This window comes from Egretta garzetta, unplaced genomic scaffold, assembly GCF_000687185.1.
Source record: "Egretta garzetta isolate BGI_Z169 unplaced genomic scaffold, ASM68718v1 scaffold185, whole genome shotgun sequence".
NCBI lineage: Eukaryota > Metazoa > Chordata > Aves > Pelecaniformes > Ardeidae > Egretta > Egretta garzetta.
Window position 1 is genome coordinate 1,023,964 of NW_009259595.1, and position 27,132 is coordinate 1,051,095.

General features: G+C 40.9%; 1 protein-coding gene across 1 annotated transcript in view; it reads left to right on the forward strand.

The window, feature by feature from the left end:
• The first annotated feature begins 22,483 nt into the window (after positions 1 to 22,483).
• ADSS1 (adenylosuccinate synthase 1) overlaps positions 22,484 to 27,132 on the forward strand; it is a 43,344-nt gene continuing 38,695 nt past the window's right edge. The window contains exons 1-2 of the mRNA XM_035893687.1: positions 22,484 to 22,601; positions 22,774 to 22,848. Coding sequence (XP_035749580.1) covers positions 22,484 to 22,601; positions 22,774 to 22,848 — 193 coding nt within the window. The remainder of the gene's footprint in view (positions 22,602 to 22,773; positions 22,849 to 27,132) is intronic.

The following is a 27,132-nucleotide window of genomic DNA, read 5'->3' on the forward strand; positions in this document are numbered from 1 at the left end:
ATTTCCTGCAGAACTGCGTAACCCAGACCAGGTTTGACTTGCAGGACTGTCTCTACCACATTTACATGTTTCCCCTTTTTCTTCCCCTCTTCCAGTCTCAGAGCACACTCACCCAAAGCATCATTCCTTCTGCTCCCGTTAATCCAGCTTCTCTGCTCCCAGATTAGACCCCAGACTACAAAAATCCAAGTATCAAACGTTTTCCCAGCAGCTTTGCAACCTCCATGTTTCCAGCAAGAGCCTTCCAGCAGCCAGTCTCCTTCTCCCCACCTGGCTGTTTTATCAATAGGAACAACATAATTTTGAGATTCGGGACTCAGGAACAAACAGATGCTTCAGCAGGTGTCCACTTCTCCATCTGGGCCTTTCAGCTACCCCCATTTTCACCTAGAGAGACCAGCTCTTTTCGCACAGCCGGAGGTTTTATTGCTCCACACTCTTACCTTGGCCTTCAAAGAGAGGGTGTTTGGCATTGCCTTTACGCTGCCCTCAAGAGGTTATGGAGAAATGGGTTATTTTGAGCCACTGCCTGTTCTTTGTTCCATGGTCATCTGTGAAAACTATATTAAATTATCTGTACAATCACATCCTAATAAGCAGGCTGAACACAGCATTTATAATTTATTACTCCAGAGCAGCTCTGCTTCCATTACAGTGATTATTTAAGAAGTACAGGGGGACAGAATCAGGGCAGGTCAAAGAAAGATGTTCAACTGGGATGCGCAGTTTTGCTCCATTTGTGATCCTGAAATAAAGCTCACGATCCTAAAGATTTTTCAGTCATTGCAGGGCCAATTTAGTCACTGGTAAATACAGCATCACTTGCAGCTACTCCGACAGGTCTGCGGTCATTTAAGCCAACAGTGAGCTTGGACCTCAAAAAAGAATTCTTGTGGTATATTACATGGAGTCCAGCATGTAAACCAGCCTGTGAACACCACAAGTTTCTCACTGCCAAATAACTGCATATTCCTTAATTAAGCATTGGCTATATGATAAAATGAAGCTATGGAAGAAATCAGCAGAAGTCTTTTCCCAGTATTTCACATAAAAATTCAGATATGTTTAATGGGATGGATTTTCAGGGTTTGTTTCTTGCTGTTTGGTTGTTTTTTTCATTTCAATACGGAAAATATTTCAAAGTTTAGAATAAAATAAGTACTTGACAAGTTTCCTTTCTCTTGTGAGTATGGGGAAGGCCTATGATTCACCAGAATATGTCCACGAAAGTCCCGTGTTTTCCACATAGTTTATAAAGCACCTAAGCATATCATTGTCATATATGCTTAGTAATAATCATCCATTGTTTTCTCTCAAAGAAAGAGAGGTGCATAAATGGAGCTATGTCTGGTACATGAGCACCACCACAATGTTGCACTGTGCTTAGAGCATGGCTGAAAACTCTGCATCCAATGTTATGCCAGTACCTTTCAGTTTGAGCGAACCGTTCGGTCCTCTCCTATGTTCAGTAGAGTGGATGGGGCTGAGAAATACCTTCTGTCCTGGTTAGAAAGAGAGAGGATAAATTGAAATAAAAGAAAAATGCACGAGCCCATTTCAACAAAATTAACCAGTTTTCATTCTATCTAAACATAAAGCCCGGATCTACAGCTTCGTATTTCTGTTTTTCTGTACACAGCGGTCAACTGAGTACAACATTCAAGCTTACCAATACTAAAAGTCAGCACTGTATCAATCCTAGCTTGCTCTATCTATGTGGTAAGTCACAGCCATCAAATATGGGTGAACACGTTAGTCATGGGGTTAGGTTCACCTAATGTATTTGAAAGCAAATACAGTCATGAACCAACTCCATCACGAACCATGTTTTGTTTGGTCACCTCACGATCAAGCTGTGGGCAGGATACGAAAAACAGCTTTGCCACATCTAGAAATGTGACTACAGAGGGTTAAAAATGGGGCAGTGATAGCAAAGAGACTTCACTAGGTGTTTGCACTACACAGAGAAGTCTTGCAGAATCACCACATTGCTTGCAGGATTTGTAGTGTAAAGCAGGTACCAGACCTTAAATACCAGTGAAGAGTTTGATCACTGCAAGTTCATTAACATACTCAGCGCTGCAAGTGTAACTCACTCCTTCATCCACGATGTGCTAGCACTTAATTCACATTAGGGACTCTCTAACGCTCTCTTTGCTGTGGCATGAACAACTCTTGCAAGAACTGCGTGTGACAATTCATACAGAGCGAGGTGTTGGTAGGAATTAGCAGGAGCTCTGCTCTTCCCTAATGGAGACTTTAAGCAGACTCAGCTTACATTACTGAAAGTCAGAAGACAAGAATCACTCTGTGACAGTCAGCTCCTATCAAGTCAGTTTAGATATACTCCCAGCCTGTCAAAGTAGGGTTTTTTTCCAGGATTAGCAGTCTTTGCTGATGACACCTACATTATGGCTACGGTTGGTTTGCCCTGCTCTGGGCATGCAGAACCTGATGTGTTTGTTTAGTACTTAAGCCGCTTCATACAACATAATCTGCAGCGAGTTTAGTCATGAACTAGTGACAAGTAATTACCAAATCCATCAATCAGAATAGATGGAGAAAGTCAGGGCTACCACAGAGATAGTGTTTGCCCAAAGAAGAAGAGGCAACACAGGCAAAAAGTGTAACAGACCTACGATGTCTGCTGCTGTGATCCTTCAGGTCTACACGTTAATCCTCTTTGGTGAATCAATATCATACACTCAGAAGAATATGTTCCAGGAGTAGTGACTACGTTCACCATACCAGCAGTCTAGAAACCCATTCTGAATCACAGGCAAATGGTTTGCTTCTCCAAAATTCCTCCTTGATTGGAGAGACCCCAGGGAGAACAGGGGGAGAGAAGGGGTTTTCTCCCTCAAGGTACTTTACCTGCTCTACTTCTCTTGCAGAGGTCTAGAGGACAGAGGAGAGACCCTGACCTCCACAAAGCAAGTCCTGTAGCACACACAGCTGCCTGCAGAGGTCTGGGTGCAGACCACAGCAAACCGGCATGTAGATCAAATGACAGCCAACATGGTAAACCATGACCTATCTCAAACCAAGCAAACATTCAAAGAGTAAAGCTATTATATCCTGTCACTAATCCCTCCAGCTATACAAGCCCAGATTAAAGTAACTGCCAAAATTCCTTTCCATTTGGAAGAGTTCATCCCTACTCTCTACAAAGCCCTAGGTTAGCCCTACAACCCTACCTTTCATAGCCCATCCCTGTAATCTACATACACCTTTGCACGGTTCCTTGGTTGAACTCGCCGCTCTGCTGCGGGGCGCAAAGGCCAGCAGAGGGGCCTTAGCAGAAGTGCCCCTCAACCTCTGCCACCCACAGCTGCTGGTCCAGGCTCCACCTGCAGCAGGTCCCAATGCTCCTGCCTTCCCACCGGCTGCCAAAAAGTGCAACCAGTTACCTCAGAGGGCTTTTTCATTAACTCAGTCACTAGGATTGAGCCCACGGGCATTAGGCACATACACTTCACAGCCATGCTTCAGCCAGCAGCAGAGGTAGTAACAGAGTGAAAAGTGAGCGCTTTTGCTATGTTTTCAACTCCTTCCAGCTTTTTGATATGAGGAAATGGAGGCACAGCAGTAGCTGGATCTTAATAAGGGAGAGGTGGATAACTTGCTACATTGCAAAGACTAAACAGGCTTTTGACTGCCGGAGCAGTGAAATGAAATGCCGGGGGCTGGGGCTACTGGGCTCACTCATTTTCTGCCACTGGCTTCCTGAGTAGCTGTGGGCAAGCCATTTCTCTGTGCCTCAGTTTCCATATCCGTAAAAATGGGGGTAATGGTATCCTTTGAAACACTTCAACAACTGTTGATGAAAAATACCACAAAGGAAATATTGTTAGTAATAAGCAAAAAAAAAAAAAAATTTCCTTTTTCTCTTTTCTGACATCATAACAAATGTTTGCAACCACATTAGAGTCAAAACAAAAGGACGAGGGTAACTTTCAAAGAACCATTCTTCCCCTAAGACCTCCCTGAACCCAGATTGCAGAAAACCCTTGGAAACCCCTAGGAATGTACCTGAAAGGGAGAGGGTGACCCTTAGAGCAACAAGACTTCTTGTGCAAGAAAGGAATAAGATCTCCCATTCCTTCTACTTCTTATTTTTATCCTTGTAAGAATCATAAACATCAAGAATAAATTACACCTGTTGAAAAGTCAACAGTGAAGAATATCACAGTGGAAGCTTCTTAATGCAAGGCCCCGGAATCCAACCACAGCAAGTGTAGCCCATTGGGAGGTAACGAACAATAGCTCTGTACTAGTTAGGGACCATCTATCTGCATAACCAAGTGACTAACCCTCTCCCTGTTTGGGCTATACATCCTGTAGCTCACTTCCAGCCATTTGGTAAGCAGCACATCTTATCCTCAAAAATATCTTGCATTGCAGATATTGACTCTTGTGCTTATGCTTTTGATGGTTACCTTGAAAGTGTCTAGGGACACAGTTTTTAACCAAATTCAACCCTCCTCCCTCTCCCTCAAAATAAAACCCAACCATTGGGAATAGCACACAATGGGAAATACCAGGTTTTCTGAAGCATTCAGTCAAATCCTTGTTTCCAGCATAATAATGACCTATAAATGAACATCCAGCTGCAAAGAAAATAAAATTTTACAAAATAACAAAGCCCATATCAGTGTATCTGCACCACTAGAAATGAAAAAATGAGAGTGCTTACATGGCCCAAGACACAAAGGTAAGATGTTTGTTGGATTTAACTTAAAAATCTAAACCCTATGCCATCAAAACACAGCTTACTGTTCTAGGCTAATGCGAAATGCGCCTATATTTAGCACGTCAGTAAGCAGATGAAAATTAAAGCCTGTATTGTGGCAGTCCTCAAACATCAGCAACTTTTCCAATAAAACAAAAGATACAGTAGCAGAGCACTGAAAACAGCTTCACAGTTAATTGCAAGTTAATTGATTTCAACTGGATTCTCAGAGATGGGCTGGTGTATTGAGCCAATCTCTGTTTCCTGCCCTGCCTAAATGGTGGCAGCCAATTACCTAGCTTGTGGAGCTCTCTGCAACATGCTAGTCCTTGCTTGGTTGCACTGAGATGCATGTGTATATGTTTACAAGACATAGATTTTTGCATTTTCTAAGGAGAAATTTGATGCAGAGATTTTTTTTTTTTTTTAAATATACCCACAGGCTCATTTGAACAGTATCAGCAATGTAAGTTGCAGCTGCCTTGAAGTTATACCAAAGCTTTAATCTTCCTAAGAGCATGGATTTCTCTACATAGTCTCAAAAGTATAATCTTTGGAGGTACATTACTATAAGCCTATTTATCATTCAAAGCATATTAGTTATTTCTTGTGTAGTATTCCTTGTTTATTAGGATTTAAAAAAAAACCAAAAACCACAAAACCCCTTTCCTTTACACAAACCCTGTAGCAAGTTAGATGAGCACTCTGATTAAAAAAAAGAAAGAGCTCCTAATTAATAGTCTTTTACTGATTGCTCCAATAGCTTAATTAAAATAAACAGGCAGCAGAATTTTAACATGATTACTTCTAACAAGATTTTTTTTTTAATCGGCTCATTTTACTCCTAATAGTTCTAGCAGAAAGTGGCTTATTTCTCATTAGGCTCTTTCATAGCGCTGAATCCCTCACTTGTCCTGCTAGGGTAATTACAGACATCTGTACAAATTTAGCACAAAGATTGTGAGGTCCTAAAGGGGATACATTAAGTTGTTTACATAAATGTAAGCCTGCTTTACCTTTGGGAAAGTGCTAATGGATATTTGTGCAAAAAAATATTTATGGAAACCAACAACAAATTAATTCAAGTAAACAGCAAATACAGTTAATGCTCATTTTCTATTGTAGGCTTTTGGCTTAGCTATTTTAACTGTTTCCCTTTGCACGTAAATTAAGTGTTATTTTCTGGTCGATTTAACATTTAATGTTTTTAATGTAATCATTTCTTACTAAATGAAAGTTAAAAACACAAATCAAAAGTTTTATTGCTTTCTTTGCCTCAGATCCACTGATTCACAGTTTTACTGAGGCTGTTGTAAGAGCTGGACACTACAGAATCGTAGAACCATTTAGGTTGGAAAAGACCTTTAAGATCATCAAGTCCAACCATTAACCTAGCACTGCCAAGTCCATCACTAAACCACATCCCTAAGCACCACATCTACCCATCTTTTAAATACCTCCAGGGATGGGGATTCCACTGCTTCCCTGGGAAGCCCATTTCAATGCTTGACAACCCTTTTGGGGAAGAAAGTTTTCCTAGTATTAAATCTAAACCTTCCCTGGCTCAGCTTGAGGCCATTTCCTCTTGTTCTATTGCTTGTTACTTGACAGAAGAGACCAACACCCATCTTGCTACAACCTTCTTTCAGGTAGTTGTAGTATGAACTGCTAGGTTTCAAAGGCAAATGGTTTCAAATCGTAAGAGATGCTTTAGAGGTGTACTATGGACTAGAGACACATCAGTTGTAGGTTTTAATGCAGCTCCCTTAAAGAGCTTTGTCTAAGTCATTAGTTAAAACTGTTGAGTCAGGAGGAAAATGGTCATTCATAATTATTAATCTAATCCTCTGGGAACATCAACATGGTGTATATACCAAATAAGTCTGATCCTACACTAAACATAAAAATGAAAGTACCCATCCAGTTAACACCATTAAAGCCGTTGATGCTACTAAAGTATGTTCTGTTAAAGACTTGTATAAGGGCTGGGATGATGGGGGTCTTTGTTTACATGCAGTCCTTAAAAAGGCTGCATCTCCTGTGTCATTTCTGGAGCGTGCTAGTTTGCTCATTGCTCCTCATTTAACATGTGGAGTTCCTACTGTTGCTGACAGACATTGCTATGGAAGTTAGCTAAAGAGAAATCACAAAGTAACTTCAGCTACTGAGATTAAGCATCCCAGGACACTGTTCATCCACAAGAGATGCAAGTGTTTGTAAAAAGAAAGGTTCACTCAGTCAAGCAAACAAAACCAAGTCCTGGCTGAGCAGGTACCTCTGCTGACTTTGGTAGGTCCACTTCCATGTTTAAAATCTGGCATATGTACAAGATGGGGACTTGTCCTGGTTTCAGCTGGGATAGAGTTAATTTTCTTCATAGCAGCTAGCATAGTGCTGTGTTTTGGATTTAGTACCAGAAGAATGTTGATAACACTCTGATGTTTTCAGCTGTTGCCAAGCAGTGCTCAGACTACTCAAGGACTTCTTGAGCTTCTCCTGCTCAGCCAGGTGCATAACAAGCTGGGAGTGCAGCACAGCTAGGACAGCTAACCCAAACTGACCAAAGAGCTATTCCATACCATATAACGTCATGCTCAGGGGGGTTAGTTGGTTCGGTCAGTCGGTCGGTTGTGGGCAGAGTGGTCGCAGCTCGGGCTGTGTGATCGCGGCTCGGGGGGAGTGATCGCAGCTCGGGACGGGCTGGGCATCGGTCAGTGGGTGGTGAGCAATTGCATTGTGCATCACTTGTTTTATATATATTCTGTATATTCTCTTACTATTATTATTACTATTGTTATTCTTCTCTCTTATTAAACTGTCTCTATCTCAACCCATGGGTCTTACTTTTTTTTCTTTTCTCCTATTCTCTCCCCCATCCCACAGAGGGAGGGGCGGGAGTGAGCGAGCGGCTGCGTGGTGCTTAGTTGCCAGCCAGGTTAAACCACGACAGGACTTCTTCATAATCTTTTGCAAGAGTCTCCAAGAGAAACTGTATAGTCTGTAAAGATTTGTCCTAGATGAAAATTTGGTTAAAGGGTAAAGTAACACTACCTTATTCATTTTAATCCTTACCAGTTATTGCCCTGTGTGGTTACAGGTCACTAAGCAGTTCAGCTTAAGTCTTCCTCAGCTGTAGCTTGTTTAATTCATTAGGCTATTTGAGAGTTTCTCTCAAAACCCCCACCCTTCTGCACTCAAGGTAAGTTGGGGTAACATGATTTTTTAGAAACAAGTGACTGTGTCCCTGCTGTCTGAGAAGACCCCTGCATAGAGCATCTGCAGCAACTTCCACAGGAGGCATCCATTTAATCCTTCAAAAGAAAAATCCCACAGAATGGCTGAGCAACAAGGGGAAAAGAGCAACCAGGTAGAGATATACAATGCTGATAGCATTTGCTCTTCCTTTCTTTATGTGTCACAACAAGAAGATAGAAGTATCAAGAGAAGTCAAAAAGGAGCCTTATGGCCAGCAATGCTGCTTTGCTCCTGACTCACACTGCCGAAACCACCATGAAATGTCACTCGTAAAGCAGATGGCAGAAATACTTTTGCCACTTACCTTAGTGGAAAGGTCACTGTTATTTCTGTTTCTCTGTAGGAGTTAGCAGTAGCCAGCAGTTGTGGGGGCCTTTGCTAATGCATGCACCTCCTTGTCTTGTAGAGCAGGAAAATGGGACCAGGGCAAGCCACGGAGAACCTGCCATCAAGCATGCAGTGCCCAAATCGCCACAAAACAGTGTCCAGAAGATCTGTGCAAAAGGTGAACAAATGTATTCAAGTTGACATGGACTTGGAAGAGGAGAATCCCCGTGCAGACCTGAGCCTTTCTCCAACAACTGGCCTTTCTGGGCAATCTCCAGGGAACAAGTTGCCTTCCCAGCAAGGAGTTTCCCCATCCTCCCAAGGACAGTCTGCCATGCTACCTCTGCTACCACTACTGCCAAGCCCTCCACCCCTACCCCCTGTGTGTAAGGTGCCTCCTCCACCCCTTCCCAGGCCTGGCATAAATGCCCTGTCACCCTCACCTCCCCAGCCATACAGTAATCCCAAGTGCAATCATCTTATGTGTGGGTATGGGGGGCAGCCCCACCCTAAGAAGACACCAACGTTGAGGATGAAGGTGTTTCACTGGCAGAAGCTCCCCTCTGATGTGGTGAGACGTACGTGCTTGCTTGTAACGCTGGGCTGATCAGTTCATTTACTTTGCATCCAAACAAAAATGCTCATGTTGGGGGGCTAGGCCTTGATGCAGTAAGTCGGGACACATAGGTGGTCCCATTGCTCGCTTTCAGTCCTACAAAAAATTAGTAATCGCAAAAAGATGTGGAAAGCTAGCCTTTGGCAATAAATGGAGGAAATAGTAGTTTGGGAAAAGCACTGAATTGAGACTTTGTGGCCAACAGTTTTACGTTAACCTCTCGGTCTCTATTTATTACTTGTTAAAGTGATGTAGTGAGCCTGCACTAATTCAGGTTTGCAAAATGCTCTGAGTGTTTGTTGAGTAGAAAGATCTGTTGAACTGTCATGCTCTGTGGCTCTTCCTAATGAGCTCCTGGCACATCACTGGTGAGTGTCTTCTCAGCTGAAGCTTTTTTTTTTTTTTTTTTTTTTGGCACAGCCAGAAAGTACACCCAAGGCTGAAAACTCTTGTCAGTAGGGCTGGGGAATATGTATCTTCAGGGTAGGATGTAGCCTCCAACTTAATTTCATACTGACCACAGCCATGTGATTTGTGTAGGTTTTCCCACACGCACAAAATAACACAAGGTCTGTGGTTAACATACGGTCTGCCAAAGGGGTTTGCAAGTCCTGTTCAACCTTCAGCAAGGGGACTCTGAACATGTTTCAATTTATGCTGCAGCTTTTAGTGCTCAGTTCACACAACATAGATCTCATAGTTGTTCTCCATTGTACTTATCACCAAGACAGGGGGACATCAGGGGGTAAGGGGGGTAAGGCCTTGCTGCTATGATAAAATATATAAACACACACGTAAAAAACCAGTTTGAACCACAGTCTGCTTTCTTGGGCAGAGATATAAACTCAGATTCAGTCCAATGTCTTCACTGCCACTGTTGCAATCTCTCCTAAAGAAGAAGGAGGGGAGATCCTTTGTTAAAGATTCCAGTGTTGTAGACAAGTTCATGTTTTGAAGTGCCATGTGTTATTCAGATGGTTCCTGATGATTCTGGTAATAATGCTGGGCTTGGGAGTCCTTATCTCTTGCAAAGAGAGACATTTACCTAATTGGATGCAACATCCCCTGTTTGGGTACCACAATAAAAAGAATTTGGAGCAGCCCATTAAGTTCATCTGCTGCCTTCAGTTCAGTGAATTGAATGTGGCAGTAGTTTTCCAGGTTTAATTAGCCTTCAAACCTTTGGGATGCTGTCTGTGGGAAGCGTCGTGTTTCATTCATCCTCTAAAGTGTTTTCCCTTCCACAAATCAAACTGCCTTGAAAGTGCTCTTCTACCTCCATGGTCCCTCTCGAAGCGTTGCTGTCTTCTAGAAAGCCGCTCCATGTGGTCTGTGATGCCAAGCAGCAGCAAGGAGCTCATAGAGCCTGACTACGCAAGCCTGGAGCTACTTTTCTCTGTCCCACTAACAGCACCTAAGGAGAAAACGGGGCCAAAAATAAAGAAAAGAAAAGAGGTACTTGGACTGCTTGCTTTTTATAGAGCCTGAAAAAATACGTGAAAAGTTTATTCACTCTTTATTGTTGTTAGTCATTTATAATGAGAAAGTTTGAAATATTTTTATATCCATTGCCTAAGATTACCTAAAAAAAGCACAGGAGAGGTTTAGAATTAAACATGTTGAAGTAATTCTGCTGAGGGACAGGTCTTCATCTGAGAGAGGGAGGACATGGGAATTTCAGTATTAACTCTTATGAATTAGAATATTCTAGCCAAATCAATTCCCTTCTCTATGCCTTTGCCTCTTTCTCTTTCTAAAAAAGACCTAATGACCTGTAGCATTGTAAATTGCTCCGAGTTTGATCAATGAAGATTGTTGATAATGTTGTTACCAGAGAAGAATGAATCTTGCCCAGCAAACAAACAAAAGGTCTAAAATTTCTGCTAAAATCAAGGTAAATGTATTTCTAGCTGACTGCTTTTTTTCTTTTCACAGATCACATTCATAGGTCCAAAGAAAAGCCTCCTTCTGAGTATATTTCTGAAGCAATTTAAGTGGTAAGATTTGGAGAGTACCATCTGAATTACTTATTTGATGTGTCTATGTGTTTATTCAGACATTAAATGAAATAAATTTAGCAGAAATACTTTACAGCTACTATCTTTCATTAGCAAGGAGTCAACTTTTTTTTTTTACTTTTTTTTGTTAAACTAATGATATGTGGCAGTCTCTTTCCAGACAATTAATATCATGTCTCAAACTGGTATTAAACCTAAAATGGACCACTAATTCCTAAAGAGACAATATTCATAAATAAGAGCAAAATCATGTGGAAACATATTTTTCTTTGGTATTATTGGCATAAATATCAACTGCTGGCAGAAACCGTTAGTGAAGATTCCTGATTGGAAGTTTCAAGTTACTTAATTGATATTAAAGAGACATCTCCAGGGGTTCAGATCCAAAATCGTACATAGTTTTTATTTGTGGTTTTCTATAAATAGGAAACAGTTTCTATAATTAAAGAAATGGAATTTTACCAAGTCATAGTCCTCATGGGGGAAAAAAATCAAAAGAAAGGAATTTGTACTAGTTTTTGGCAAAATTTCATTACTTTTAGATTCCCTGAAACCACTGCAGGGTGAAGATGAATTTTCAGCTCTCTTTCTGCACGTTCTGCAGTGGCCCATGTTACAAGGGCTTCAAAAAGAAACTCAGCCTAGAAGTTCCTTTGTGTTAAGAATAAATCAGAATCAGTTGGGGATTTTTTTATTTTATTTTATTCCCTTTCCATTACAAACTGCTTCTCAGTGGGGAAGAGCTGTGCATAGCTTAATCCAGTTGCTTTTTCCTCTCTGCATGATTCCCTGGGCAGCAGTTAAGCTCTCCCGAGAGCAGCGAGTGACCGTGGGATCAAAGAGTTGAGCCCTGCTTGAGCTGGTGAGGGATAAGGCTGCTCTGCAGCCGGGTGCTGCCTCTCCGGAGCCCAAACCAGAGCAGGCTGGACTCATTTCAAAGACATGTTGTCTGCCAAAGTTTCAGGCAAGGATTTTGGGTAAAACCTTCTGGGACCTTTATAAATACTTCTCAGGAGGAGGAGAGCCATCGGTTTTAGCTTTGGCTTTGCTGCAAGTAGTGGAGAAATTCAAAAGGAAATATCTTTTCAGTGACACTGGAAACCCACCAGTAAAAGGAGAGCCTTCAGGGTTTGTTGTCTAAAGATGAATGAAGTCCAGAAAGCACATCTAAGTTATGAGGAGTATTGCTTTAAAAACGTCCTTTGCTTTTTGTACCATCTCCACGGTACTTCTGAGGACTAAGATCCAAAATGTAATGGGATGCAAGTATAGTAAGAATTACTTCATTTACTCCTACAGTGCTAGCTGAGAGATTGGGGTCTCTCCTGTTCGCTGTGTTACTCCTCCCTATGCCGTTGCCCCACAGCACTTCTCTCTTTCCTACAGCTCCAATGAAGAGATCGTTGCCATGATTCAGAAAGGGGATAAATCCAAGTTGGATGCTGAGATACTGAAGCAGCTACTTAAACTGCTGCCTGAAGACCATGAGGTATTTCTTAAGTGCATTATTCTGATGGAGTTCAGTGTGCTTTGTGGTCAGCTTGAAAGATTTGCACTGCTAAAGCAAGAAGCTATGACCAGATGCCACATCCTCCTGCACCATCTCAGTCAATGACTGTCCAAGGTAGAGTGGTGGGGAGTCTTCCCCAGCAACAGCCTGGCCTCTTCACACAAAGGCTGGGAGACTCAACACAGGTGTAGACCAAGTGCTGCTCCCTATTCCCTTTATTTTAGTTGCACTGATGAGGCAAATTAGCATTTGCGGACCTCGGTGATTAAAGAGCTTTTCAGAGCAGGTTTCAATGAGTAGAAAGGACCCATCTTTTTAAAGGGGTTGCTGGACTTGGATGTACTGTAGCTTGCTGAAGCCCTGCCTATAGATCAGGCATTCATTGTACAAGGTGCTGTACAAATGCAGGTAGCCTTCCAGTCAAAACTTATGCTTGCCCTTGCAAACCAGTTCATATACGCAATTTATTGCTTACCTGCTTCAGTCCCATTGTCCATGCACACAGGAAGTTCAGAAAAGATGGTTTCATGCCTGTAAGAAGCAATGAGCTCCAGAAATAGTCGTGCTACTTTATTCCCCATTAGATAATTGGCCTGAAATCTTGCAAAGAAGAAAAATCAGAACTAGCAAACGCAGATCAGTTTTATCTCCACCTCTTGGAAGTTCCTAGGTAAGCAAAACTTTCTTTGTCTTCAACCTGTGAGTGTGATTCGTATAAGACCTGTCCATAAGAATTAAGGCCTCTGTTTCTTGTGCTAGAGGGATATTCCTGACATTCAGCCTTCAGGATAAATCATCTGACTGCTATTTGTAGACCTGGTTCAAGAAACTTTTCCTTCCCAAAGGCCGAACAGGCTTTCAGACACCTTTGGCAAACCACAGTTAAATTAACCTTGGTATTAATAAGTGAGAAAACTCTTGACTGTCGTACAGCTACTCTCTGTATGGCATGAAGCTGCAGACTGAATCCTGTCACCAGGCTGCTGATTCATTCCACCCCTGGATTAGAGGTTCCAGTCTACTGAAGAGAGCCCACAAAGCCATGAGTGAATCACAGCGGTGCCTGTGCTTTCACCACCTCCCTCATTTTTTACCAAGTCAGATGAGGTGTGCACAGAGAAATCTTCATGCTGTTCGTAAACATGGTGATACGTCATAATTCATAGGAATAGCCGTCCATAAATCTTACCAGTGTCCATGCCAGAGCCGGAGACACTTTTTTGAAAATATTGTGGTGAAAAAATGGCTTTTTGTTTTCTCAAACTTATAGCTAGCTTTAAAAGTAATTTAGAAAATGTTTTCATGGCTCTTCCACAACATTAATCCATGGTGAGGCACAAATATCATTAAAGGACATCACTGAAAAAACACTTCAAATTTCTGTTTGGGAAGTTAAAAGGAAGAACAAAAATTCTGGCTAGTGCTGCCCAGGAACTGTCAAAAATTATGGCCTCATTATGCAAGGATTTCACTGCCAGATGTCAGCGCAACATTGCTTTCTGAAAGAGGAGATGATAATCGTTTCTAGGACATCTTTGGAAATATCTAAGTGTTTGATTTATTTATAGTCCACTTCTTGTGTCAGAGCATTAAAGAGAACATAACGATGCTGGTACTGTGCTTTGCCTAAAATGGGTGATTCTTTTGCTGAACACAAGTCAATTAATCAAGCCTGTGGGTTTTGTTTTTGTGGTGTTTGTTGGGTTGGGGTTTTTTTGACCGATCTTGTTTAGCTACCAGTTGCGGATTGAATGTATGCTGATTTGTGAGGAAACAAAAATTCTGCTGGAGTGTCTGTGGCCAAAAGCACAAGCCATCAGGACAGCCTGTGAAAGTAAGTACATCAGTGCTGTGCCTATGCCCACTGCCCAGGCATAGGAAGCTCCTCTTCTACTTGAATAACATTGGTGGTAGCATATGCTATTAATCTAATAAAAAATAACCTTTTAATTGCTGAATACATAGCAAACATTGAAATGATTCTGCAGATTCCTGTGTCTAGAATTCGTTCTGCAGAATTGCAATTTGTGCTGCCTTGCTCTGAAGTGGACCTTCTGTTGGCATGAATACACAAACCTCTCTCCTACCAGTGGTTCTGTAGAAAAGAAAGAAATTTCCTTTATGTCAATGCCAGTTTCTGCTTGAATATGTTATGGTTTTATGTGCAGCAGAGATTTTTGTCCATAACAATGAATCAGTTCCAGTTTTTCCTCAAGTGCACACTGGTTGCGCTCCAGCTTAGCTCAGTGCTAAAGCAGGCCACAGTGACATAAAAGAATCTGGTTTGGCTTCCAAAAGGTCTGTTCCAGATGATGTTCACCAGTGTTTCGGGAACCCCTTCCACAGAAAATTAGCCTTGGTTTTAGTTTTAAGTCATCACTTTCTTGAAGTTGCTCTTGGATTCTAGCTTCGGTTCAATAGTTCTAGCGCGTCATTGACCTCCCGTTGAACAGTTAAACTGCAAAACTGTTATGTTTGCACATAAAACTTGGCTATACCTGGCTGTCTGATGTCAGTGCTATAGTTACTCTTTACTGTGTAGCAATCAACAGCTCTCTGCCATCCTACCCCGGCTCCCCCATCCCCTCTCTATTCCATTGCGTGGGTCAGCATTTCTGTTCTAGTTCTGCCAAAAACTTTATTCTTACCCCAGATTCTCCTGCTAAAATGCACAGCTTCTGGTAATCACTCTCACTTATGATAGTAACGTGGCAAAAAGGCCTTTGCTTTTCTTAAGCTAGAAATGGGGGCTACAGACTTTCACAAGTTTATGCACTTTCTCATATGCGGTTCTCCCTCATAAGCAGTTGAGGGGATGGCACATCTATACTCCAAACTTGATGGGAAAACTGGTTTTCCACCTATTTGTAGAGAAGAGACCACAATATAAACTTACTCATTCCGCTTCCATTCAGCTGATTTATTTCTGTACTGGTGTATTTCCAAATCCATAACAATGGCTTGACATAATCTTGGATGAGAATTTTGTTACCCCTGCTTTCAAACCTAAGGAAAATCCTATTTCAGAGAATTTAATTTAATTTACTGAAAATGTGTGTCTCTGTTCTTCAGCACTTCTTACCAGTCACCGGCTGCCACTTTTCTGCCAATTGATTCTTAAAGTTGGAAACTTTCTGAACTATGTAAGTAAACAGATTTCTTTAATTGCTATATTTCTAAAGATAACAGAAAATACAAACGCAAGACTTGGAAATTGAAAGAAGAAACTTTTTTCTGTATCTTCTAGGGCCATCACACTGGAGATGCTGGAGGCTTTAAAATTAGTGCCTTGCTCAGACTAACAGAAACAAAAGCAAACCAAAGCCACGTTACTCTGCTTCACCATATTTTGGAGGTACAACAAAATTGTGACATTATTCCTCCGTGCATTATTCTCAAACAAACTGCGGGGCTCTGACCTCAGTAGTACCCCACTGTAGGTATCTGGAGGGTACCAGATATTTGTGTCTGAAATATGATGAAAACTTTCCCACCATGCTCTGTGCAGATGGGATCAAATCCATATGCAGTAATGTTTATAGAGTTAATGCCATGTTTCCTATCTCAAGTTCGCTTAACATGTCTGCTTGCTGTTTTCCTTCTCTTCTCCAAGTGCTCTCTCGTGTTGACATGTCTCCCAAACACATCTGTCAAATGAAATTAACTTTAGTGGTATGAAGACGAAATCTCAGGTCAACTTGCACACTGTTGCAGCACATGAGGTGTAAGCCTGAGCAGTTAAAAGAGCCTTTTGCTTTCTTTTTAACTCCCTGTGGGTGTCAACATGAAGAAAAAGAATGAATGAGACTAAATTTACCCCTAGGCTTATAAGAATGAAAACTGAAGTGTTAATTTTTCAGTCCTGATGTTGTCCAGCTGAGAAACTTTCACACTCTTTGACTGACTGTGCAAGGTAACCATTTTTCACTTCAATTTTAGGAGGTTGAAAAAAAACACACAGATCTGCTGCAGCTTCCCAGAGATCTTGACTTTGTTTCCAAGGCAGTAGGGTAGGATATTTATTGTTTGTTTTTGTCATGTATGAATTGCCAATGTCTTTAAAGCCAACAAGGAGCTGAGTCATTTTATGGTGGTCTAATAAGGTCACAGGACTTCTCTGCTGTGGCAGAGAGAGGTTCCCTTCTAATGCCAAACAGTGTTGAGATTTATAAATCAACCTGGTTAAGATGTTTATGTGGAGCTCAGTGTGACTTTTCTTTTGGACGCTGCAGTACTACCTTAGTAGTAAAACTGTGGAAATAGTGAACTCCCACATTTTCAAGGACCGGATTCTTCTTGAGCATATTGCAATAGAAACATACCTTCCCTGAAATTTCTCAGTTGTATTCACATGCAAGCCCGTCAGGAGGTACATGCACAGACCTGGTGTAAGGAGGGAATGATTGGGGTGATTTACTGGCAATTGGGGGACCTCAGGAGTCCCTGAGTTGAGTATCAGCACAAGTTTCTAATATATGTGGGTAGAAAGAAAAAAATCTGTTTCTGCAGCCTTTCCTCCATGTCCCTGAAAGCTTCATGATTCCAACACCAGCTCTTTCTGTTTAGCTCAGGAAGAATCACATGGAGAGATGTTAAATTACACGAATCAGAATCCACATTCATAGCACCAGGATTAACATTTTTTAATCCTGTTATGAATTCATAGGAACTTTGCAGTGGTTTACATTTCCTTGTAACTAGAAGCAGGGCTAACTTTTAAATCTGGAGATGGATTGACATTTGTTAAGTAGCTGCTAAATAATTTTTAAAAGTATTTTTAGTCAGTAATGCAACAGGAAATATAATGGCTTTTGTGAGTTATCTGTGTAGAATTTAAGTCGGATGTTGGTTTGAAACACTAATTTCTTTTTGGGTTGTGTCATAACAGAAATGCTTTTGTTACCAGAAACTAAATCTTACTGGTCAATGATATAAACGTGCTGGTTTTTATAAAGTAATTGCTCTCTAGTTTAGTCAACCTCTCAAACTTACAAAATTGATTTGCTAATCAACCTGTGAAGAACTGTTTACAATGCAAATCCTGCATGGGACTCTTCTAATGCTGCTCACATCTGGATGCACATGAAAATACCACGTCAGGTTTTGCTAATTCAGTATTTTTTGTCTGGCACAAAGAATCAGTCAGAACCATAGGAGATGTGGTTCAGCGGTGAAACATGCTTGGGTCTCCACGTGAGCTAAATGAACTCTGAGAAGAGATAAAATTTTGGACTATAAATAAATTAGCAAGAAAAGGCAAAGAGGGAAAAGAACCAGCTAAGTGAGGACAGTATTGGCACAAGGGAGATTCACGTGTGTTGCCTGTGAATAAAAATAGACTGGAAATTTTGGAGTTTTTTGAATACTAGAACAGTGAGGTTCTTCCACAGTCTGTCCAGGGAGGTAGCGAGGGCAAAAGCACAGATTCTTAGATGAAGGTTTGAGCACATAGAAAGGGATTTATACAGAGGAGAACTGCCTGCAACAGCAGGGTCTGGGTCAGACAATTAATTCTACGTTCATTTGCAGAGATGATACTGTTTATAGTAATCTTTTAACATAATGAAAACGAAAGACTCACCCTTTCAATGTACTGTCCCTTTTGTGGGCTTTTCAGAATCCACTTTGACGTTATGCAGGCTGAGGCAGGTGCCAATTTGAAGAAACTGTTGGAAATAGAGAAGTGTTTATTTTTGTCGACAGACGAATTAAAAATTCAGCATGCAAAATCTGTTCAAGTAGGTAATGTGGGTGTAAAACACTTCTCATCCTTCTTCCTAAACACTTTAAATCTCTTCTCAAAGGCGCTGTAATTCAGGCTGCAACTGGACATAGAGCTCTATGGGAAAGGGGTCATAACTACATTCCCCCTGTGCCCTGGGGGAAGGAGCATCCCAGATTTTCCTCCACTTCTGTAATGTGGTATCGTGGTAAGGAAGCAGCTGAGGACCAGTCAGCTTTGTGTGTGGGCAAAAGAAAGGAAGGCTCTAAAAATGAAATGTAGGATGCAACTATAAATGCGTACAGTGCAGTACCGAAACATGTTTTGTCTCACTGTTCCCTGGGGGAAAAAGTGAACAGATTTGCAATATGCTTTTTTTGCATATATTTCTAAACATCCTAACTTTTCGTGTTCTCAAAACTGCGTCACTTAACTAAAGCTAAAAGGCAGAAATCCTGGTGCTGTATCTCCCTTGATTGGTCATCCCAGGTTGTGCCAGATTTCCTTGTGGTTGTATGATTAGAGTGGCAGCATGCAATGAGGTGCTTTGGGCCAAATGAAACAAGGGGAAATGCAGATGGTTCAGTTAAGAAGAAAATATCAGTGAACTAATCTTAATTGTCAGGTTTTTAAAAATTGACTGCTCTGTGTTAACTGGCTTGAGTCTTCTGGGCAGCTCAGAACACGCTGCTACTTAACATACATAAATTGTGTTGCAACCTGTGTCTCAGGGCAGTCTCGATGCCTCAAAGGACCTGCAGAAGGAGTTTGCTACCATTGAAAAGAAGAAGGAAGAACTTGCTGATTATCTCTGTGAAGACCGAAAAAAATTGTCTTTGGAAGACGTATTTAGCACAATGAAAACCTTCAGAGAGCTCTTCCTCAAGGCCTTACAGGTGGTTTGCGTTTGTGACTGTTTAGAAATAGATTGAGAACGTGGGTTGTTTGTTTTTTTTTAAGCAAGCAAGATTTTCTTTTTTCTTTTACTCTAAGCTCTGGGCTACCTTAAACCCTGGCTGCAGAAGTAAAGGAAAGTAACTTTTACTTGTTTTTACTAGTTTATTTGCTTGCAACCTGCAGCAAGAAATGAGCATGCGGGCAAATATAAAATGTTATATTTTTTTTTTTGCTATGGAGAAATAAGAACCCTCCAGGTTGTTGTTCCCACTGTAAAATTATTAATCAGGCCTCAATGTAATAGGAGCTTAGTGGCGTGTGAAAGAATGAGCAACCTGGCACGCTTTATCGGCTTTGCCAACAGGCAAAACGTAAATTTTCTAATAGGCAAAGCCCAATTGGAAGATATGTTTACACATAGGTATTTCATTGTACTAGTTAGTTCAAAACAGTATGTTTTGTGTCCCCTACAAAACTATGAATCTCCCAAGAGATTGTATTTGGCACTTTATTAATTTATAAGACTTTGCTCCCTGGAATAAGGAAACAGCAACTTCACCACAGAAGTTGCGTAGAGCACTTTCCAACTAGCAAGCCTCCAGTAAAGTTCCATTTTGCATTCCCTGCTACTGGCTTCAGATTTATATATTTTAACAGCAACAATAACCTACTCCTGTGCTGACTCCAGGAGCTTCCCCAACTGGGTTTGCCTTCTATAGAGGGAATCATCTATATTACAGGAAGTATTGCAGGAATACAGACAACTGTGCTGGGCAACTTCAAGGCCAGAGAGGCTGAAGGACTGCTTTAGAGCCAATCATAGTTTCAGATGAAAACAAAGGAGCTTCTGAGGAAGTGTTGGAAGATGAAAGATGAAAAATATATCCTGTAGTGTTCCTGCTACCTGCTTCTCCTGTGAGGCACTGGCCTTCAGTTTTGCAAGCAATACAGCTACCCAGCATCCAAAACAATGCAATTGTACCACAGACAGTCTGGAAAATAAACCCTACAAACCACAGATAGTTTGGCAATACATCTGATCCTTAGAGTTCCTAAAACTCTAGGCTGGAAGGGAAGAATTAAGAGAGTTGAGAACACAATGGCTCAGCATCTGTGGAGAGTTATACTGGAAAATTGCTGTGAAGCGTAAATCAAAAAAAAAAGTTCTTTTAAGAAACAGCCCCAATAAAGGTTATATGGTGTCCTAGTACAGGTCCAGAAGATTTAAACTACTTTTCTGGGTGCTGCTTGTTCACAGCCAGGTTGGAGCAACTAGAAAGAAGCTTCTTTTTATCTACCCAACACGTAAACTCCTTTTCATCCTATTTTTGGTTCTATTTCTCAACAGAACCTCACGTCAAAGGTTCCATGGCTATTAGCCACATTGTATGTGTGTTGCCTCCATCACAGACCTGTAATGTAATCTCCTCTTCCTTCTTGCCTTGCTTTCTCCCTATCGTTGTAGTAAAGATTCTGTCTGTGCTTGAAACAGCAACATGCTGAAAAGTTGAAGGTTTTAATTTTTAAAGCATCTTTTTGTTCTGTGATTTTTGATTTTTACACTAGACTCAGCCACACGCATCATCTCTTTCCAGTGCCATTTGATGTAAGCTTTAAGGCTAAGGTGTAGCTTTTATTTTGAGATGTCTTCTGTGTAAAGCAGGTCTCTTGGTATTACCAAAATCATTAGTGCTATCTTTCCATTCTCACATCAAACAAGAAGGGAAATCAGTTTGATAAATAGTGATTTCTCACAGCTCCTAAGCTTACCTAGAGAGATTTTGGTTTTGTTACTTCTTTGTTTAAACAAAATCCTTCTCCACCCCCTGAGGGTTCTTTCTGGTCTCTTATCCTTCAGGTAATAAAAACTGAGCTACACAAATGAAATTACTATAATAAGAATCTGCCCTCTTCCTCTCCATCTACTTGAAGAGGTGCGAAAAAAAAAAAATGTTTTCAAACCCTCATATGATCCCCAAAACTGACACAGTGAAAAGGAGCTGGTTCGTCACCCAGGGCTGATGACTGTTTCACCAATTCTCAAGAAATAAAAGGAGCAGATGGCAGGAGAAAGGAGATGAGGAGAAAATAGCTTCCCAGCTCAAAGATAAAAAAAACAGAATTGGAGATACACTGAAAACTGAGTTGTAAAATTGCGGGGAAAAGAAACACTGTGTGATTATAGGGGATTGGGAGAAACATTTGATTTCCCTTTGCACTCGCAGCTGTTCAGAGAGGGGAGCTCCCAGCAAAGAGGCTCTCTAAGCTCAGGAAAAGGAGAAAAAATGTTAAAACAGAATCTGCTGTAGGAAGTACTCAGTTGATGACAGAGGTTATAGAGATGGCTCTGTGCGGGGATAGTTCCTCTGAGTAGTCCCCTAGGATAACCGGGCAGGAGCAGCTGCTCCTCAGTAGGGTGCATGTGGTGGTGGAACAGGATGCGCTTTAGATAGCGTGGGGATAAGCAGTTGTCTTGGAGCATCTTTTAATTCAAAGATCAAGCAAGTACCTTATGTCCCACAAAGTGCAAATCCAAAGTGACACCTCTCTTTCAGTCTCATCCATAGAGCTGCCTTCAGTAATCCAGGAGATGGAGAAGGGATTGTGAATATTCGTTGTTCTGCCTTGCCTACCACTTTACCTTGTCAGGCTTTCTCGTGTTGAGGAAACTCTGTTAACAGTGTGTTTGTGTCAAATTGTTATGTATGGGGTTTGTGGGGTCTTTTTAATGTTTCTGAACAGTTCAGGCTTACTCAGTCCATAAATTTATTGCTAATGCGTTTCGGTTTGTTCTTAGTACTGTGTGTATGCTGCTCAAGTAGCAGGACAAGGTATCCCTGAATTCACCTCCTTTTTTCTTGTGGCATGTTGCATATTGTCCCAGGGCCCACAGATCTGCAAGTCTCTCAACAGCCATAATATCTCAAAGACATTATGCTAAGACACAGCAGGAACTTACCAGGCAAGCACGTAGGGGGCATACGATGATGAAAGGCTTTTAGCCTTGCATAAGACCTTACCACCTGTACCTCATCCTTTCAGAAGCACCCTCCATTCAGGGCAAATATATCCTTTTCTTTCTTTGTCAAGAGTACACCATTTTCCTCTCCTTTTCTAGGAATCCAGTGAAGGTCCCCATAACCTTGAGCCTATAATGCTCCTATATTTCAGAGAGACTAACTCTATTAATGTTCACAAGTTTTCTTTTTTTGTCTGGAAATTTCTTTGGGCCAGAGGATCCTAAGCTTTTACTTTCTAAGCTCTAAGAAACTTGTGCATGTTTCCTGGGACTTCTTCAGCTCATCTTATGGAAATATCAGCAGATGATCCATAGCAATCAACCAAATCTACCACTAACGGGAAAGTGTCTTTGCTGCTGCCAAACTCTCTGCAGAGGAGACCAGACATGTCTCATCAAGAATCCTATCTGCACCAAATCATCAACATCTTCCTGGACATTATTAAATTTTGTAATATGGCGCAGCAGCACCCTGCTTTTAACATCACGAATCTCAGCAGGCCCAGTAAGTACTGATCTACCTACAATACGTAGATTAGCTACTGACTGGTTGCAATGAAAAGCAGGCAAGCTCCCAGGTGGTGATGGCAATGTTCTGGTGACGATTGCAGCTCTAGAACAAGGACTGCATAAGCTTTTAAGAAAATGGCTTTTGTCTTCTTGATGTTCTGCTACAGTTATCCCCATTGTTCAGAACTACCCTCTCCTACCATTGCGCTACTTATCAAATCCCAGAAATGTTCTTCCACCAGGTAAAGTTCTTCCCTTACTAGGAGAAATTCTTCAATTTCTTTCTCTTCCCGCATTAATCATATCATCCCAGTATCAGCAGCTCTGTGGAAAACAGAGTCCTGGCTTCCTGCGTACATCCCAACAGGATTTACGCTGTCCTGGCAGTTGTATGACTGGTACTAACAGACATCCAGCTCTGCCACTGAATGCTACAGCAGAAATACAGCTGGCAAATTTAACAGGTGCCTGAAGAGAAACCGTGAATTGATGTTGAACACAGTTGAAGAGTTCCTGAAATTTCTGGTAGCAATCTCTGAATGCAAACAATATAAAATCAAGATTGCTATGGGATAAAACTCCAGAATGCTAATGAAGTTAAACTACTGTTCTGTTTTGGACTAAGAGGAATGGACATTGGACAAATGGACTAAGAGGAATGCATTTCAGTCCATAGTAAAACGTTGCAGTTAAAGCTAATGAAATAGTTTTCTGGTAACTTCATCATATGGAGAAGGCCAAAGGGATTGACCAGGAAGCTCTGGTCTGCGATTTACTCTCAAACCCCCGCAGCTGAGAGTTTTAAGTGTGCATAGGGCATATTCAGAATAGCTATCATTGCAAATTGAGAGTTTCTTAACCCAGCTTTTCCTTCAGTAACTCTTATTTATTTTTTTTTATTTGCCATTCTGTTTTAATGCAGGAAAATCAAGAAAGAAAGGAGCAAGCTGCAAAGTCTGAGAAAAGGAAGAAACAGCTTAAAGGAGAAGATGCAAAGAGGCTAAAGGGGGAGTATGAAAATAGCAGTACATTTAACAAAAATTAATTCTGTTTTATTAGCCAGCCTTCTGTTAATTAGGAGGAAATTATCTGTTTAGCTGTGGCTGATCTAATACAATGAGAGTCATTTAGCCATGGATGATGTAGTTGTCGAGCAGAGGGTATAGTAAGACATCAATTTTTAAGTGCATGTGAATGCTTGGAAGAAATCATGTTAGGGATGTTAGAAAAAGTACCACTCCCCATGAGCAAGTTATTACCACTTTGCTTAGAGGTGGGCGATATCCTGCTGTTGCTCTGAACAGGTGCTGGAAGACTTTTAAGGGTATAGAAACTTGCACATAATTGAACATCAAGTTGCGCTGTGGCGCTGTGGTTGACCAGTTGTGTCGCTGTTACCACAACACTTGCTTTTTTCTGGTTAGTGGTCCGATTCCTTGAAGTGGTTATGTGTGTGCTTGAAGGAGTGTCTCTGCTTTGTGAAGAGCAGCTGATTGGCATAAATGCAGAAGAGCGTTTGCTGTGCTGGGCCTACCTGGGTGTCAAGCATTTCTAGTGCTAACACTGGCATGTGTATATTTTAAAATTTTATTTTGGCAAATACTTGACATCTGCTTTTCTTGAAGATTTCTGCCAATAATATTTGGTTATGATTCTTGATTCCTCAGAGAACCACTGCGAAAATGGCATTAGTAAATCTGAGTGGAGTTTGTGTAAATATTGCACTAGATGCTCACCCCTTGGAAGACTCTGTTTTTCCTTGTATCTGGTGTCTAAATAAAAGGCCTTCTTTTAGCTCCTCTTTCACAGTTACTCATCTTTAGAAATACATTTTAAAAATACATGAAATTCATTGACCAAAACAAAGTTTTCAATATTGTCTTGACAAGCTGTACTGCAAGTATGTTTTATGTACTTTGCAATCATAACATGCTTAATGTAAAGCTGCAGATTAAAACAATAAATCTTTTTGCTGTAAATACCGAAAAGTAAATTAGTATATGGTAAAAGAAAATCATAAAGCGACATTCAGCAGCTGTAAGGATTAAAGTTGTGCTTCAACTCTGTGAAGAGAAGGAGCACCAGACCAGAAGAACCTTCTGCACTTCCAACATGCAGTTGAGATGGAACTGTCATTATTTTTGGTCCTTTGTGAGAAGGTGGATTTAATTCTTGGGGTATAAACTTAAACATGAGAGCAAATTTAGACTCTGAATTATTTTTCAGTACTTATTTTAGAAAACTGTGCCTAGCACTGGTGATGAGAATCGGGCGTTTTTTTAATCTATTTTAATCTCCGTCAGGATACGGGTGACATAAATTATAGAGGGCACCAGATCCGGCATAGCAGGATGTTGGAGCTCATTTTAACATTCTTCAGTCTATGTAAAACCTTTTTTCTTTTTTTTTTTTTTTTAATTATATAATTAGCAAGTTAACTAATTATTGTGTGTATTTATTTTCTGAAGGAGGGAATGAAAAGACAGTAAATCTGGTGAAACCCTATTAGCATGTGCTCACAGGATTATGAAGGGCTGGTTCCACAAAGAACTAAGTACACCTTTAACTTCGCAGGTACTTCCCTTGAAGCCAGCGATGTACAGCACGTGGGGTAATCCTGTGCATAAATCGTTGGGGCCCCAATCCTACAGTCTTTGAATCTCTGACCTTAACTCCAGTCACATGCTCTGTCAGCATTGATATCTGGTTTATCCAGTTGTCTGAGGATCATTTCTCTGCAGTTGACAGATCCGCCACAGACAGCACACAGCAGCAAGCGTCTCTTAGGGCAGGCAATAATCTCACCCTGCCAAGTTCAAACAGAAGAGGTGAAGGCAGAAGCACCCATCACTGATGTGTGATTAACAGATTACAAGGGAGGGCTTGCAGCTACCGAAAACTGCCGAGAACCAAGCTGAGTCACAAATTATTACCGAAATTCAAATGTATGGCATGATTAAGGGAACAGACCAGTATCCTATTTGATTCCACATATTAAAAATGGCTTTTCTGTGAATAAAATTTAAGATACAATTTCCTAAAAAAACTTTGGAGACAGGCTTCTGCTGATTCCAGAGACTCAGACATCTGAGGTTTTTTAACTCCTCTGAAGATGTTTACGTATGTATTTACATTAAGATTTTTTTTCCATGCATGATAATGAATTAAGCAGCTTTATTTTCTCCAGCTTCTCTTGCAGCAGCTTCCGTTACGGAGCATTTAAACTCTTCGGCAGAATTGTATCAGAACTTTGCAAAGACCAATTCTATACGTTATTTCAAAAGAAGTAATGTATAGAGGTTTCTTTAGCTAACCAAGTGGAAAAATGAGCTGCTTCTAATGCAAATTTGGGGACGCAGCTAACAACTGCTTACCAGGTGACTGCTGCATTGCTTGGGTTTGCTTTTTAAAGCATGTAATAACGGTTTAAAACCTGTGTAGTAAGGACAAGTCCAACTCTCAATGCAGAGTTTACTTACAACTGCATTGTACTCTAGTATGTATTTGTAATTCAGGATGTGTTTAACTTATGTATATGTTCATTTTTGTAAACAGAGCTAAACAAATGTACCTGAATCTGTGAGGGTTAATTAGTTGTGGCTTTAAATCATGTACTAGCAAATAAGACCCTGAGCAACTGCTTTTCCTGTGCTGTGAATACTGTTGTGGTATTTTTATTTTATTTTTAAGTGCAACTGCAAAGATAGACTATATGGATCTTAAGCTCCTAAATAAGGTGGTGAATAAATGAGAAAATGCTTCTTAGTTGCATCTGGCAATATAAAACTGTTAAGCAGTTAAATGAATTCCACATGAATTCTAGAAAACTGCAAAGGTGGGTTGTTTTTTTTGTTAAAAGCGTGACCCAGCACCCCAGAGTTCAATGAATTTGCCACAGTTCTTTTACTGGGAGCCCGGCAGACTTCAGGCCATGCTCTCACAGGCATAAAGGAGCATAACCATATTGAAATGCTCCCTTAATCTCTTTTTTAAAATACAGATTGCCCTGCAGGATCTCCAACTCATTATATTGGCTGGAGAGATGACTCAAATTGAGCTCATTTCATTAAAATGTGTTTTTTAAATCTTTCCATAGGTTTTATGCAATCTTACTTCTGTGCATATTATTTATTTGACCAGCTGAAATAATGTGAAGAAGCCTCCGGTTTTGGTATCAGCTTGATTATTTGTTAGGCAGAGTAAGATGCTATATAATTCAGCTCTTAGAGGGCTCACCCTAGGATGCCGGAGACTGAAGTTCTTGTTCACGTCTCTAGTCAGGGAAAAACACAGATTTGAAGCAGTCAGTGCCTGACACATCACAGCTGCAATCCGTAACCCCTCAGCCAGTCCACAGTGGCAGTCCAGATCCAGTTGTAGGGGGCATTTGCTCTCGTTTATACATTCACTGGTCATGAGGGAGGGACGTGGTAGGAAAGCAGAATACCCGATGTGAGACGCCTCTCACAGCTTGACACAACAAGCTGAGCTGTGGGATAAATTGCCTGCCCGCCTGCAGACATGTA